General features: G+C 43.6%; 1 protein-coding gene across 3 annotated transcripts in view; it reads right to left on the bottom strand.

The window, feature by feature from the left end:
• Positions 1–1202: 1202 nt before the first annotated feature.
• The window catches only part of LOC105560464 (furin-like protease 2), a 343623-nt gene continuing 328725 nt past the window's right edge, over positions 1203–16100 (bottom strand). Inside the window, exons 4-16 of one of the 3 annotated variants that reach the window (XM_012009611.1) lie at positions 12225–12519; positions 9562–9734; positions 8025–8690; positions 7544–7760; positions 7088–7167; positions 6684–6964; positions 5938–6125; positions 5561–5809; positions 4319–4787; positions 3879–4078; positions 3520–3801; positions 3134–3342; positions 1203–2992 (exon numbers count right to left, since the gene is read on the bottom strand). In XM_012009611.1, the coding sequence (XP_011865001.1) occupies positions 2885–2992; positions 3134–3342; positions 3520–3801; positions 3879–4078; positions 4319–4787; positions 5561–5809; positions 5938–6125; positions 6684–6964; positions 7088–7167; positions 7544–7760; positions 8025–8690; positions 9562–9734; positions 12225–12519 (3417 nt within the window). In that variant the 3' untranslated portion in view covers positions 1203–2884. Of the gene's footprint in view, positions 2993–3133; positions 3343–3519; positions 3802–3878; positions 4079–4318; positions 4788–5560; positions 5810–5937; positions 6126–6683; positions 7168–7543; positions 7761–8024; positions 8691–9561; positions 9735–12224; positions 12520–16100 lie in introns of all 3 variants that reach the window. The other 2 variants (XM_012009610.1, XM_012009609.1) reach the window with 2 other exon arrangements.

Raw genomic sequence — 16100 nt, forward strand, 5'->3', positions numbered from 1 at the left:
TTTATTCCAATTTATTAAAAAATGCTTGATATCTTTTATCAAGGCTTCATATTTCTTATGTATATTCTCCTTTATGCGATTTTCCTGAAATAAACGAGTTTGTGCATCAAAATGAATGAAGGTTGTCCGGCAAAAGAGCGATATTCCTCTTTAACGAAATTGAAATTCCGGATCGTCCTTTTCCACCCCGCCGCAGCTGTCGCCGCTCGTCGCCCATTATATCAGACTCTGGATGTAATATACATGAGAGAATCGAAGAGCACAAACAGAACGTCAGTGAGCGCTGACGACTTATTCTCGCGTCATTCACAGCTTCAACCCCTAGTTGTCGGAGGGGAAGTAAGACAATCGGGGTCGAACGTAATTTTCACAGAGCTCGCAAGCTCACCGCTGACGTGCGCAGTTTTCTCTCGTCGCGTGACACGGCGATTTAGCAGTTCTCGTATCCTAATTAAGAACTCCATTTCGCGATTCTTATTCCCGATAGAGTCCAACGAGGTCGATGTTACCCGCGGCAGTTACTCGCAATTGGAAACCAGGCGTCTGTGGTCGTAGAGTGAAACAGACTCGACATTAACGCGAATTCTGGATTGACGATTATGTGAATGAAGCGATTTACGTGACACTTGAAATAGCAGAAACATTCGCAGTTCGATAATTTTAACTTCGATACAAAAATCAATAATTGTCTTTAAGAAAAATCTGTTTACGCGATTCATCGAAGAAATTTGTTGGAAATTTTTGAAATTAATCAATTCCGTATAAACATTTATAAATCAATAGTCGCTATTGTACTTCAGCTAGAATTGACTTGCTGGTTTCTTTGTGCGATGGTGAGAAGAAATCTGTGATTGCGTCGCGAAGACTTTTCACTTTTTACATCTCGTAACAATGCATACAGATGCGCGTGTTGTTCGTAAACGAAAATTGTTCGGTTTTCCTGCATACGGTACATAGAAATTCAGGTTGCGAGATTTCAAGTTAATCTTTGATGTTTCATTAAGTAATGGCCGTGGAGTTCGGTTACCGTTGGTTATACCTCGTTCGTTCCCGACTTCCACGGTCGGTTTGCCTTTCCCGCGCATCACCGTAATTAAAGTCAATATTGTAGCTGTACTTACCTAGGACGATAACGGGAAAGTAGAACATCGGGAAATCTAAGTAAAGCATAAAGGATACTCAAGAAAGCGCTGTACAACGTTGTGTGTATATATATGTATATATTTATAATCGCGGTCATCATAAAAGTACAATAATAGCTTTATATCAAATCACAAGGAGAAAGTCAATATTCACACGAGTAGGCGTGGGCGATGGCTTTCGAGAATATCGATTCGCTACGGATCGTTGCGTACAATTCTTTTTTTTTCCTTTTTATTCATTCATCCGTTTTCCTTTTTCTTTTTTGTTTTTTAATGACTTCCCTCCTCTCATGCGATCCCAACGAAACAGGGAAAAAATGGATACGAGCGAGAATTAAAGAAATAAAGTAAGAACAACGCGGAAAGTGAGATATTAAACAAAACATCGGAGTAGACAATTAAGTAATAACAACAAACAGTTTATAAAACGCATTGCTTGTGTCAATGGCTTGTGTTACGTCAGCTTGGGAGGTACTGGAATGTGACGACTGATGTCACAGACGCGTCGGATAACTGGGCGATCGCAGTAAGAGTCCGTTGGTTCTTTCGGGCGTGCGAATTGTGTGTCGACTAGCCGAGACAATCAGGTTCAAGGTGGGAGAACGAAGCAGCTTACACTCGCGCGCGATGATCTTCTCTCTTCTCTTCCCCCAATCCGGTCCTTCTCGCCTCGTCCCCATCCTGGTTCGTCATCTAGCTACATCGCTTTCTTTCGCCTCCCCCTCCTGATCCTTGCGATTAACTCCCCTTTGTTCGCTCACTTGTTACTATTATCATTTATACAAATATATAACAATATCCATTCATAATTCACAATTAACGATTACGATTACGTGGTCCGTGGTTCAGCCTAATGTACGGAGGCCACTTTACATACATGTCCCTTCACCCTACTTAACGGGATGTTGGTAGCCTTCCAGAAGAGAGATGAAGAAAAAGACGCACTTTCGTCCCTTCGATAACTTGACGGTCGTCGATCGCGTCAGGAAGGATGTTGCGCGAGGGAAAACTCGACGGACAGTTAAGGAATGCTAATTAAATGAACTAGATCGCCCTCGACTCTTGCAACGCGCAACGATCGGCACGCATTTGTGTGTTATCTGTCGTCTAGCTGAGATACTATTTTCTCGCAGATACACACGACGATGATATATAATCGACGAAGGCTTGGAGTTACCTAGAAGACAGAAAGCGTCGGAGGGGGAACGCGAAAGGGTGTGAAAACAAGGGTGTCACTAATCAGGCACTTCATAATGTCCTTCACCCTTTTACTCCGTATCTCGGATCGCTATCCGTGTCGGAAGTGTCTTGGTGTGCGCGACGATGGTATCGGCGACGCACTTGACAACAATTACGGGCAAAAAGTATATCTCTAGCTAAAACACGTTCCTTGTACATTCGCACATTCACGCGACCGCACCACGGCCATGTAAACAACAGTCACGCTTGCTCTCGCGCTCTTCCTCTTTCATTCTGTTCATTCACACGACACTCTACGGAGTTCTACTATCACGTTTTCGACGAATCTTCTTTTGCTTGCTCCTCCTCCTTCTTCAACTCTTTCCTCCCCGCTACGTATTTACCACCATTCTCCTATTTGCCTTATCATCACATATATAGGCTATCCTTGGACCTCGCTAATGCGAAAATACGTAACTTGTGACTCGCGAATCAATCGCAATCGAGACTCGTCGATCTCCCTGCGACGTAAGATCATCAGTTACGTTCAGCGTTAACGAAGTCTAAGTCATCAGCTCTGTCGAGTCGTCGGCGTCCGCATCGTCGGACGGTTCCACCTTCACGGCAAGCTGCGTATATCCCATGTTGGTCTCTCTTCTGCCGGACCAAGCCTGTGAAGGAAATAATGCACATATTTTTATCTTTCCTCGGTTTCACAAAGTAATTTTTCGAGAGCTACATAAATTTTCAACCATCAATTTAAAAGTGCTATCTTAAATTCGTATTTGTCAAAATTGCATTTGTCGCCATACCTGAAGAGCGACGAATATCATTGCGAACAACGCAATCGATGCTAAGCAAATGGCAACTGCCATGGTTGTGGCGGCTGTTACGGCGAGCGAAGCTGAATCGTTACTTATTCTGCCATTATTGTTGTACGTCTCAGAGATGGCGGTGTTAGCAGAGAACTCTGTCCCCGGTACCCTCCTTTTCCCAGCCGGTGAGCTGTTCCTGCAGCCGCCTGCAAATATTTAAAAAATATCCTGACTAATCATATAAAGATATTTATGATAATCAAATATAAACTATTTGGAGTTCAAAAAAAATTCTATATTTAAAGAAATTATATATTTCCCTATGAAAAATTCTCTGGTGGAGTGATTATAAGACGTTTATAATATTAAGACGTAAAAATTACCGGTTTCTGGATCACAGAGACAGCACTCCTCAGCCTGAGGTCCCTTCTCGTTACCTGTGCAACAAGGAACACATTGATTGTTCAATTTGTCCAAATGTAATGGTGGCGAGCATGCGGCACAGCTGAATTTGCCGGGACCAGTGCATCTGCGGCAATCAGAATGACAACTCTTGCAAAGCTGAGTCAAGGAATCGTAGTACTGCGCCCCTAAGCATTCCATGCATAGTCCACCTTCTAACATCGAATGAGGTGGACAAGAGGTGCATTCCAGCGGGCCTTCGCCTGAAACAAATGTTTTCACGTTGAAGTAAGAAACGCAGATTTGATCGATCGACAGCAACCATCCGATCGTAACTCACCTTTGCACGTGCGGCAATAATGATGACATTTCTGGCAACCGAAGTTCGACTTGAAGAACCCTTCTGGACACTCGGGATGGCATTCGCCGGCCGCCAGCTGCCAGCCTCTCGGACAAGTAACGCACTGATCTCTTCTGGGTCCCGAACACGTTTTACACGACAAGTAACATTTGGCACATTGACCTCTGTCACTGTAATAACTGAAACCGAAAGAAGAAAAGTCGATGCTGTTTCTCTCACCAGTTTGTTTAGCTAATGCTAACTGCTCATGGGCCAGCTAAGTTGGAAGAGCATTCGCCTGGTAAGCGGAAGGTTCCAGATTCGAATCCTAGTCTCATCCTAGCCCGTTATTTTTCTCGCCGAAAATTAATAAGTGGCGCGTCTTAGTGCCTACCTCCCCGAAGATACACCCCTATTTATTATGGATATACTCATCTTACCCTGGCGCACAGGATGACCTGCATTCTCCGCTCTGCAGCTGCAGGCCGTCTTGACACGCTGTACAATTCAAACGGGAGACGCAGCTCCTACAAGTGTGCAGGCAGGGGACGCAAACCGGTCGCGAGGGTTGCACCACTGAATAGTAAGCATCGTCGCATTGCGACACGCAGCGTTTGCCCTGAAGGAGCAACGGATTCGGGCAGGATATACAGTGATCCTCCGTAGAGCCGGCGCAAGTCTCGCAAGACGAGTGGCAGGCCTTGCACTGGCCGTCCTCGTAATACTGGCCCGTGTTGCAATGGCTGCGGCTCTCGGGCGCGCACAGGCCCTTTTTGTTCAGGCTCCAGCCCTCGATGCAGCTGGTGCAGCTGAGCGAACTGCAGGTCGCACAGCCGGGCGGACATGCCACGCATTCGCGTCGCTTCTTGTCGGCGCTATAGCCCGCCGGGCACGAGGCGCGACACGTGCCTGCGACACATCCGTAGAAGATCGTTTAGTGAAAACTAATTATCGTTATAACACTTTCACCCGATATGACGAGGAGTATATCGGACGTACGGCAATTTGAAACTTTTCACGCAAGCCTTGATGCACATATATAAAACAAATCCGGTATTTATTCCACTTAAGAATTACGGATACTTGATGTTATTCAATTAAGCTAACTTTTCCCCCAAAATAACGTCCAATGCCCGGTTTCTACACGGAGAGAATTTTCTCTTAAAATTTACCCTGAAAATTATGTATTCGTGGAACAACATGGCATTTTGAGAAACTTTATGAGAATCTTTTGAAATTTTACCATATATTTTATCAGTAATTATGCTTAGTATACATTTTGCTAGTAAAATGTATGGTAAAGTTTCAAAAAACTCATAAACTTTTTCAAAATGCCATGTTGTCCCACGATTACATGATTTTCAGGATAAATTTTAAGAGACAACTCTCTCCGTGTACCAACGCAGTTTAACTTTAATCTCGGTTCAATTTACTCAATATTTTTTTTCTAGTTTTACAAATTAGACAAAGATAAGTAGTAATTTAAACCGAGATTAAAGTTAATCTACATTCTCCATACATTCATATAAGATATTTAAAAGATTTCCAACCTACGTCGAATATTTTTTCAATTATCTAAAAAGTGATTACTATAAATTAATCGAGTACTATTGCAAGATATATTTTATAGACCATTACGTTGCGTCATGTTTGCTTAAACGGCTAACATTCGCCATACTCACCGTTCAAGGCAAACAGTCCAGATCGGCAGGCGATGCATTGATTATCCGCCGTGCCGTTACAGGTCTCGCAGGTAGGATGACACGGCCCGCAATTGTAATCTTGCGTTTCGTACGTGTACGGTGGACACGCGGCGTAACATTTGTTCTCGTGCATCACCAAATGATGCTCGCAGCTGGTACACTTGTCCGGTCTGTCCTGACAGCTGGCGCAGTTGGCCTCGCATGGCACGCACGTGCTGTTCTCGGTATCTGCACCGGGAAAGATGCAAAAATCGCGCGTTGCCGTTACTCGATGTCGATTTTAAGGAGAGAGAAAAAAAATAAGGGATCCGAATTTAAAGAAGAAAATACGAATGAATCGTTTCTCCCCCACGTACTTTCGTAGTAGCCTTCCGGGCATTGCTGGAGGCAGACCGCCAGATCAGTGACCCGAAGATGAGCGGGAGCACACGAGAGACAGGAGTCCTGACCCGCACCCGCGCAAATTTCGCAGGATTCGTGACACGGCCAGCAAACGCCGCCCTGGTTCGGGAAGCTCCTTGGCGGACAGCGACTGACACAAGTGCTGAAAAAGAGATAAGAAACCCCTCGCGTTGTTTCTAAAGCGCTTTTTCATTGACGAGGGTCGTTGAAGAGGCAAAGTATAAATTGAAAATTGACGAATTCTTTGGGGCTCTTGTGCGAAAATAGAAAGTAAATTATAAATACGGTAAAAAAATATTTAATAAAAGATTAAATTAATTTTAAAAAATTTTGTTTAACGCTGGAAAAATTATAATTAAAACATAAAATAGCTCGCCCGACATATATAATGATTAATATTTGCTTTTTCAAATAGAGCAAATAGTTTTATGCTCAGATATTCCTACCGTTATAATTCGTAGTGTCGTGGCGTAGCAAAATTTCATTAATTTAATTAAACATATTAGTACCAGTATTTGACAGTCACATAGCTGTATTAAAATATAAAACATGTAAAATCCTTAATTTTTATAAAATATTTTTCCAATGCATATTCTAATTTCATTAAAAAATCAACAAAAATGTTTTGAAAGTCATGCTCTAAAAACATTTCTTAACAATCGTTTCGTCCTGATCAAAAGCTCTGTGTCGGTTTACTCACTTATCGAGACGATAATTTTTACAAGCGACACACTGCGTCGGGCCTTTGCCGTAGCAACCTTGCGCGTCGCATTGAGGATCGCAGTCGTGCAGTATCCTCCTGGTGGTGTCGAGCGAGCCATCCGCTTGCACGGACGACGCCGCAGAGGGTGAGTCGAAGGCGGACGCCGATGAGACGTCGCCGGGCAGGTGATTCGACAGGATCGGCGCCGACGAGCCGTCCAAGGTGGCCACGGATGCCTGCAGGTTCGACGCGGCGCCAGCGTACGGGCCCTGGTAACTCTGAAAGGTAGACGGAGAAAAGAAGTCCCTGTTGCCCGGATAACCGGACAATTGTAGCGGATCATCGTCTACCGTGAATGGGTAATGCACGGAATGGGAGGGAAGGTACGCCGAAGAATGTACCGGGTTAAATTGCCGCGTGCGTATCCGGATCGGGTTCGTCGATGTGCCGTAGAAGATCAGCTGCCACTTCTTCAGGATACCTGTAACAACGTAGCGAGAGGACCAAATTATGGCGGGACGATCCTCATGCGATGCACGGATCGAGGAAGACTCTTGAAATCGTACGCGAAGATAATTTTTAATCGTTTCAAACGAGTTTTCAACGTGAAATTATTTCGACAAAAATTACAACTGCAATCTATTCCCTGCTGTAGTTTACGATCTCAAAAATAAAAATGATACCAATAGATTTAAGCAGTGAAGATATCGATTGAGATGGATACATTCAACAAGAATGATTGAATGTACAACGCAAAAATTCTATGCTGCAATTAGGAGCAAATGGGTCTTCCTGGCGCAACTACAAGTCGTATAATTTACTAAATTGGCTGGGAAATAACGCTGGAAAAGACTTGCCTGGTGAATTGACATGTCGATTCCCAGCATTAATGATCTGCAGTGTCCACCGACCGTCAGCCTTTTCGCCCCAGAAGTGTACGCTGAGGAAGGGCCAGTCGTCGAAGTTGGAGCTGAGAACGTCGCGCGGCCGCTCGAATAATAACGTTGAAGTCGTGCCCATCGGCGAGGTCAGTAAGATTCTCAAGTTTCCGCGAGGGAAGAACCTCAGGGAAACCTATTTCGCGATAGAGAATGCGAATTTTACAATGTCAAATTGACGAAACCAGCAGGCATATAGCACGCTGCGATCTTTTAATCCTTAAATCGGCATATTTTTTCACAATATGAAGAAAATTGTAATAACTCGAAGCCTAATCACGAGGCAGCAATCCCTAAGTTACAACTGCTGAAGTAATAATCGACTACTGTGAAATTACATGATAATTGGTGAAATTAATTTAGTAAAGTGGCGACGTGTTTTTTCGACGTGCGATCTTACCTTACACTGCACATGCTCCAAGAACCGCACCTCGTTCAAAGAGCCAGCGCATCCGGTGGCATCCATGTACGCGCTCATGGTGTATCCGTACGTGGGATCAATCGGTCTCTCCTCGTTGATTTCGTCAGACTTGCAGATGTGCTGGGGCGGCACGTTGGTCCATTGTTCGGCCAGGTTGACCATGGCACCCGCGTCCATCAGGCCGTAGCCGAACTTGTGGGAGACCTTTCTCTTCACGCCGTTCAGTATCCAGCCGGGCTCGTTGCTCAACGGCTCGGACCTCGAGGTGAGCACCACCAGGTACTGCATGTCCCGCCACGTTAGCGTGGGATTTGCCTCTAGGGCGAGGGCGGCAATGCCGGCGGCTAAAGGCGCCGAGGCAGATGTTCCGGTGTGCTCCACCGTGCAGATGTGATCGGGACGCAGCTTGGCATCCATGTCCACGGTAGCCACGCTCTTATCGTTGCCGGGGGTCCCCGACGAGTACGTGGACGCCAAAGTCGAGCTACACTCCTCGAGATACCACGGCTTGTAGCCGCCCTGTGTCGCGCTCGATATCGACAGCGTGAAGATGCTGTTCGTGTAGCCGTCGCAGTTGCACGAGTCGGTGTGTCGACCGCCGTTACCGGACGCCCACACGAAGATCGAGCCCTTACCCTTTCGACCCTGTATGGGAAGAAACAAAGGTACCGCGAATATTCGCGACAGGAAAGATGAATCGGCCGACGAGGCGATAGGATGCGCATGTGGTGGTTTTGTAAAATAACACAAAACTTATAATATAATTAATAAACGATAAGTGATAACGATATAACTTTGAAATTATAAAAATTGTATTAGAAAACTAATATAATCCTTTTGAGCTACGAAAAGAAGATAATACAAAAATTTTCTTCATTAAGCTTCATAGTTAAAACAAACATGCTTGCGTTTACCAAATAAAATCGAATATAAATTTTGCGCGCGAGACATTATTGTAATCATGTTATTTCAATTAGCATTTCTCGAAAAATTAAAAACTGAGTTATTTTGACAAATATTGTGCGTGAAAGATTATCTCAAAAACATGCGCACTATCATTTAATTTGCGAAAGACTTACGGGAAACGGAGTTTTTGATTAAAAAAAATTCACACCGTTGTTAAACAAATTATTTTTCGATGCAAGCTTACACTATTTTTTACCGAGAAAATAATTTGACGCGTAACTAAACCAATTTCAATAAAAAGTTTGAATTTTTCTTCACAATTCTCTGCAAATATTGACATTTCGTACAAGATGATATTCGAGCTATTAGTTCGATACGCAAATTGCATTGCGATAAAAATATAGGTAACATAAATCGTTCGTAATTCAATAACTTTTATATTTCGAGTTCATCAGCGCGACGTCAACTGACATTGCAAAAAGCTTTGAAATCTTTCCGAGGTAACAAAATAAAACGTTGTGGGGGGGAGGGAAAGCTTTCGCGACGGAAAATAAATCGATCCTTTCGCCTCGCGGACGCGCGTAGAAAGTACGCGACATATGTAGCTTACGCTCGTCACTCCGTAAATAAACGCCCTTCTGGCGAGAGGACCCGGGCCGTCGACAGTCTTGCCGTCGTCCTCGGGACCCCAGGAGGCGCTGTATATGTCGATGTGATCAGGATTCAATCCCAGAGCTCTGGCCTCGACGGCGTCGTTTACCGGGCCATCGAGCATTCGCACGCCTGAGAACACGGGAGATATGTGCGTGAGCATGTCTTCCTTCCCCCTTTCTCGCGTATGCTGTGATTTTATCTCAGCGATTGTCGCGCGTGGAATTGTTAATATCGATTCTAAGGACAGCCGGACGAGCAACGGGAGTTGAGAGTAAGAGAAAGCGCGGTCGGGCAATTAGATTCAATTCTTTTTCTCATTCCACACAATTTTTATGAAATTTATACGAATGGCTTTATGCAAATGACTTTCACGATAGAAATATTTGCAGAAATATAATCGGGTAATTTTAATTAATCTTCCGCTTCTCCGGTTCTTCGACTCTTCGTTGTTCGTTTATACATTCTGCAGCTACTTAAAATTTGCATAATTAGACATTTGTAAAGTCATTTGCTGGAGGCCATAAATTGACTTGTACTAATATATTTAGATTATCCTGTTCGTTCTATTTTCAAGTGTAATTATTATTTGGTTACTGACACAATAATATATTAAAGCTGAGGCTGGAATAGTACGAGTTTCTGGTCAGAGACTCGGTTCAATTTTATCCCGTAAAAGAATATTTTAGTAAACACCAAGAAAATCAAGTTAGTATCATTTAACAAGCACTCGAAATCAGATTCATCGATATCAGAAATTGTATTAGGTGAAACCGTTGGTTGAAAATAACCGAGAAATTTAACATTTCTATCGCGAGGAATTCCATCACGTTTTGATCCCCGCGTAAAAGTGTCTCGTAGGCAAACGATAGTTAATTGCAACCACGACACTCGCCCCAGCGGCGTTATCGCGGAAACCACCGCGATTGTAGCGAAATTTCTCGTCGCCGCTACATCGAAATTTCTAATTTCGCTGCGCAGCGTGCTTGCACGATCATCAATTCCTCGAATTCAATATCCGGTTAACGCCGCTGTATCGCTCCGCGCTATCATTTCGGCCCCGCTCTGTGTTCCACTCGTCGTAAGCCCCGACGGCTTACGGACGTTCGTTTCGCTTCGAAATGGGTTAACGGAATTAATACAGCTCGATAGCATCGAGCCGGGAATAGCGGCGAGCGCCCGGAAAACCTGGCCTATTCTTCAGCGGGTCGAGACGATAAAGCGACCACCACCAGACCTGACATTCCCAGCGGTCGCTGCACTATTTATTTCCGCGGAGCTATTCGCCGGCTAAGTCAGCGCTCTGGAACGATCTCAAGGGGATTCGCTCACTCGGCATAAGAAAAGATAAACACCGTCTTCGAGACAACGAGCAGCGAAAGCCCGTTCCTTAAATCGCGCATTAAGCGATTACCGGCGCATCGACGAAAAGCGCTTTCGCGGACGCGAAGATTGACGGCAGCTCGAATGGACTGCGAGCTCGTAATTAGCGTCAATCTTCCCCGGCGACGATTAACGTATCGCGCGTATAAATTTCCAATAATCTTTTTGCGGAAGATATTCTCTCGATCCTGCGCTTCTTTCCGTAATTAGCGTCGGGAGTGAATAGCCGAACGCGCCCTGCGGCTTGCCTGGACGTTAAACAATGAAGCTAAATATGCCAAGATTAAAACAGAATCGAAGGGACATCGGGCTCCTCGTTAGTTTGAGTATTAAATGGACGAAAGATTTTAGTGTGCCTCTGTGCCCGGGCGAGCCAATGCATCGTTAACGTTTGTACGCGCGAGTTGAGATAAGCGCACTTTCATTATCTGAAATACTAACACACCTGAGTAACAACCTATTTCAAATTTCAACAAAATCCGTCAGAACATAAAATGGCTCTACCAATTTCCAGTTTACCAAACGCAGGAGTATAAGGAAAAGGAAATATTGATCCCTGCCATATACGCGTCATATATGTATACATCACGTGCACGTCATTCAATTTTCGTGTTATCTGCAAAATATACAGGCTATAAATTTAAGATGATAATTCAATTTTTGTTTAACTCTGACGGCATAATTTATCAAACGCGGGCGACAAATTTAAATCTTTAAAAATCGATATTTTATAAGCTGCTTGTTTATGAATAGAAAATTACACGCATTGCCCGCATTAAATAATCCTATCAATAATCCATTTCCTCTTCCGAGATTATATTATTACGGATAAAGGGATCATTAGAAAATTAACAATCGGAATTAGAACACTAATTGCTACATATCCGAATTAAAGCGCATTAGAAATGTTGAAAGTGATCATCTTTCATTTATAAATCTTAGGTAGCATTTCTTCAAAGTATTATAGCCGGCCCCATTTTGATACTAAAAAAACATTTTCTAAATATCCCGTGGCGGTTTTAATATCGATAATCGTTTAAGCTACGAATACGACCGACTGATATTTAATCTCTTGGAGATTGCCATTTATTTAATTCGATATAAACTTTCTTCCACATATTAAATTATATTTTCAAAATCGTCTCGGACGTACTATCTCATTATTTCTCTTTCATAATTAGTTTCCGCGATTGCGTGCTATACTTGGCCACATTCTTTCGATCTCGCGAGTGACCTTACCTCCGATACTGGCGTTATAAGCGACCCCGACGCCGCAGTACTGGTTGAAGGCGACGGCGGCGACTTCGCCGGCGCATCGCGTGCCGTGCTTGTTGTCGCCGTTGTCCCTCGGCATCGGGTCGTCGTCGTTGTCGTTGATATCCGTGCTGGCCTGGTGATCGTAGTTGAACGCGAGATCGGGATGGTTGGTCTGGATGCCGTCGTCCAGAATCGAAACGACGACACCCTTGCCGGTGTAGCCCTTCTGCCAGGCCGGGCCGAGGTTCATGTCATAGCCGTCCTTGGCGCCGCCGTTCTACGCAACGAAATTGTTAATTATAATTTCTCCCCGACGATGTAACGACGAATATGTGTACATGGAGAGGGTCTTCTTTTGGAATTTGCCCTGGGGGTCATGCGGTCGTGGGACGGCATGGCGTTTTGAACAACTTTGTGACGGTTTTTTTTGGGAATTTTACCATACATTTTACTAGTAATTATATTGTTAGTACACATTTTACTAGCAGAATGTATGGTAAAGTTTCAAAAACTCTCATCAAATTCTTCAAAATGCCATGTTGTCCCACGATTACATGATTTTCAGGATAAATTTTAAGAGAAAATTCTCTCTCTCTCTCTGTGTGTGTACTCTCTTCAACGTGCTGCGATCGTTTTGTTAGCCTTCTTTCAAACAGTTGAGAATCAACCAGGTTGTATGTCTCGAAAATTATGTCGGCATAAACGTTCTGTCTCGCTACTTAAACGTATACCTTTCCTAGGACTTTTAGAAAGATTTTTTTTAATCAGTTACAGCTGATCTTTTTCCTTTCCATAAAATACAAGGTCCAAAAATTATTTCTATTTTCACAAATTAACACTGATCGTGTTTGGCGTATAAAGTTCATGATTATTTTAACATTAACGTTAAATCCATCCCTTGTTTAAACACACAAGAATTTTACATTGTATCGTAAGGGCAAAAAATATTTTGTTTCGCTTTTGATGATGAATCGCGCATGGTGAGCGATACATGATTCTTTGACAGCAATTAATTCGCGAATTTCGTGTTACCATATATGACCGTTGATTGATATTCGTGTAACGCTATATATCTCTACACACGCGTATACAATTTCGTGGATTAATGGATTACCAGCCGCACGACAAATTCAGACGCCACAGCTTTCACAGGACGCGGTCTCGGTCCATACCAGGGAGTAAGATAGCGCATGCTCTCGGCGTCTCGTGATAAGTTAGAAAATCGTTTTTCTCTAATGTTACGAAGGTAATTGATTTTCTAATTGTTACGGAAGACGCCGCCATTAATTCTTTTTTAAATATCTATCGATTTGTTCAAAGCTATGTGTTGTATAAATAATACATAATAGCTGCATAGTCCCCAAGAAGTATCGAGAGGTCAAACTGCGCCAGAAATTCTATCCGGGATTTTTTCATCGCCAAATGCTAAATCGCGCGCCATCGCTCCTATAAAAGTGTCGACGGCGTTAAAATTCCATACGAATTTTGACACGGGGCTATAGCTTCTCTGATATCGCTACCGGTGGCCGAAGCTATGTATATCGAGCCGGGAAAAAAATATATGCGAGACACGATTCGTACCGCCGCCGCGCGCCGGGCGACGCGCGATCGTATCCCCTGACAAACATCCGTTTTATGCATCTATAATGGATTGATTATTGCGGAGCTCCGGCTACGAATGGCGTTTTGCAATTGTGTGCGTCATAAATTTACGTAATGAATATGTGATATGGAAATACGCGAGTGCTTCGTACGCGTTTCCTCGGCGGTCGCGCGAGTCCGCGGTATCATAATATCCAAATCGCGGTGACAAAAATTCACGAGGGCGACGCGATAAATTCGTGCGTGCCTAGCATGATACCGCGGACTCCGTAGATTATCCATCAGGGGAGACGGGCCGGTCAGGTAAGCACGACGAAAACATCAATCCCAGATGGGTTGAACAATCTGTCATTCTAACTGATACAGGCGACATTTTCGATATCTTTATCGGTGGAACAATAATAACCGCGATAGTAACAAACGACAGATTTGCCGCAACTCAGAAATAATCTACATGTTTTCAAAGAGAAGAAAGGATAACTTGAGATCGATCCATATCGCGTGCGAGTTTCATGAAAAAAGAATTTTAGATGCAAGGAATTGCTATTTTACGAAAAATATTAATTCTGATTACCGCCGTAGATTCCGCATTTTGTCTACGTATCGGGAGTAATCTAGGACCGTGCGTTTTGGAAATGCAGCCTGGAAATGTTTCTGCATGTGCGCGAATGTACGCGAATAATGCGAAATACGGAACGCAAGAACACACGCGAGGTACTCTCTAATCTCTACAGCTACGGGTGTTTTTCCGCATGAACTGAGCAGAATTGGAAGAGATAGAACAGATGCATCAGATACATGGCTTAACAAATGCTTTTAACATTCATTTTACGTACAAAAAAGTCTTACTTTCCTTAAATTATATAGATCGGAAAAATACTGTTATTTATCAGGCTCAAAGCTATAAGTAAATATATAGCAACGATGAGGTAACAGCTAAATGTATAAAAGAGTTGTACATAAAAAAATCAACTCTTTGTAGAACTGTACTTTTTTGAAACTTACATTACGTGCACATAAGTCTTCTTGACCCAATAGGTATTGTGAGCATTTTTGACCTGTCAATTGATTAAGCGATTTCTAATGAATAATTCATAAATTCACAAGAAGCCGTCGCAACAGTAATGTGCTAAAGCCTTTCAACAAAACGTCTATCCTTTTTAAAAAGGAATCGCACCTCGAGAGATTCGCAATTTAGGAAACGTCAGTGATGGCTAATTTGAAGGGTTCTCGCTTAGAATCCAACGCGAGTCCGTTTCGGGCTATCGCACAAATGAAGCGCATGGTACAGGGACAGCAAAGGTTCCTCTTGATCCCGGGCTCTCGTACATTACGCCCGTAGCTCATCGTGATCAGAGGAACAGCGCGGTACGTGTTCTCGTCGCAGGAACACCGGCGACCGGGAATGTGCCAATCTCCGTGTCGATGCACCTTTCTCGCTGCTGCTTTTTTACTCGGCCATTCGGGCCCGGGCGCGTTGCACGGTGCCGGTTCCGTTTCCCCTGCAATTCCATTAACTAGATTGCACATTGTCGTGCTCGCCCGTGAGGAAGACCCGGTGCCACCGACGCGTGTCCCCATTGTCCGTGTCAGCGCTTATCTGCGCGGAGATTTCGGCGCTACGAGCGGATCAAGAAGAGAGGAAGAGCGAGAGCGCGGTATGCGCTGAGAATGCAACGGGATCAGAGCTCGATAGCTCGGGGGAGGAAGAAACGTGGTCTAACGTGGGGCGCAAGGTTACCGGGAATACCGGAGCCGCTTGTTGTAGCTATCGCCGTTCCAGCTCGTGGATACAGAAATGTCAACATCAAACCATATCGACTATTGTCGGTTTGATGAAGAGTACGGAAAGCTTTCCATCCATCTCACGTCGCCCTAAAAATTCGCCCAAAAAAACAAACGAAAAATCTGAAAATATCACGTTCGGTATTCCGCGGTTCTATAAAAATTGCGAAAGAGGTATATATAGTATCTTATCGCATCAAGTATACCGTGTTGTATACCACTTACAATTCACGGACGATTGTTTGTTCATATTTTTGGAGTTGGCATAATTTTATCTGTATAATTAAAAACCTATTATTTGAAGTTTAGAATATCACTCGCGTTACTGTTTAACTTGAATCGATAGCTTCTGAATAATAATTCATAAGCCTTTCGATTGCTCGCAATACATACGCGTGTACACTGATTCTTCGTAATCGTGAATTAAATAACAGTCATCGCGTAAATTTAATAATCGCCAATAAGATATTG

Source organism: Vollenhovia emeryi, unplaced genomic scaffold (assembly GCF_000949405.1).
Source record: "Vollenhovia emeryi isolate VEMERY1.0 unplaced genomic scaffold, V.emery_V1.0 DF939229.1, whole genome shotgun sequence".
Taxonomy (NCBI): Eukaryota; Metazoa; Arthropoda; class Insecta; order Hymenoptera; family Formicidae; genus Vollenhovia; species Vollenhovia emeryi.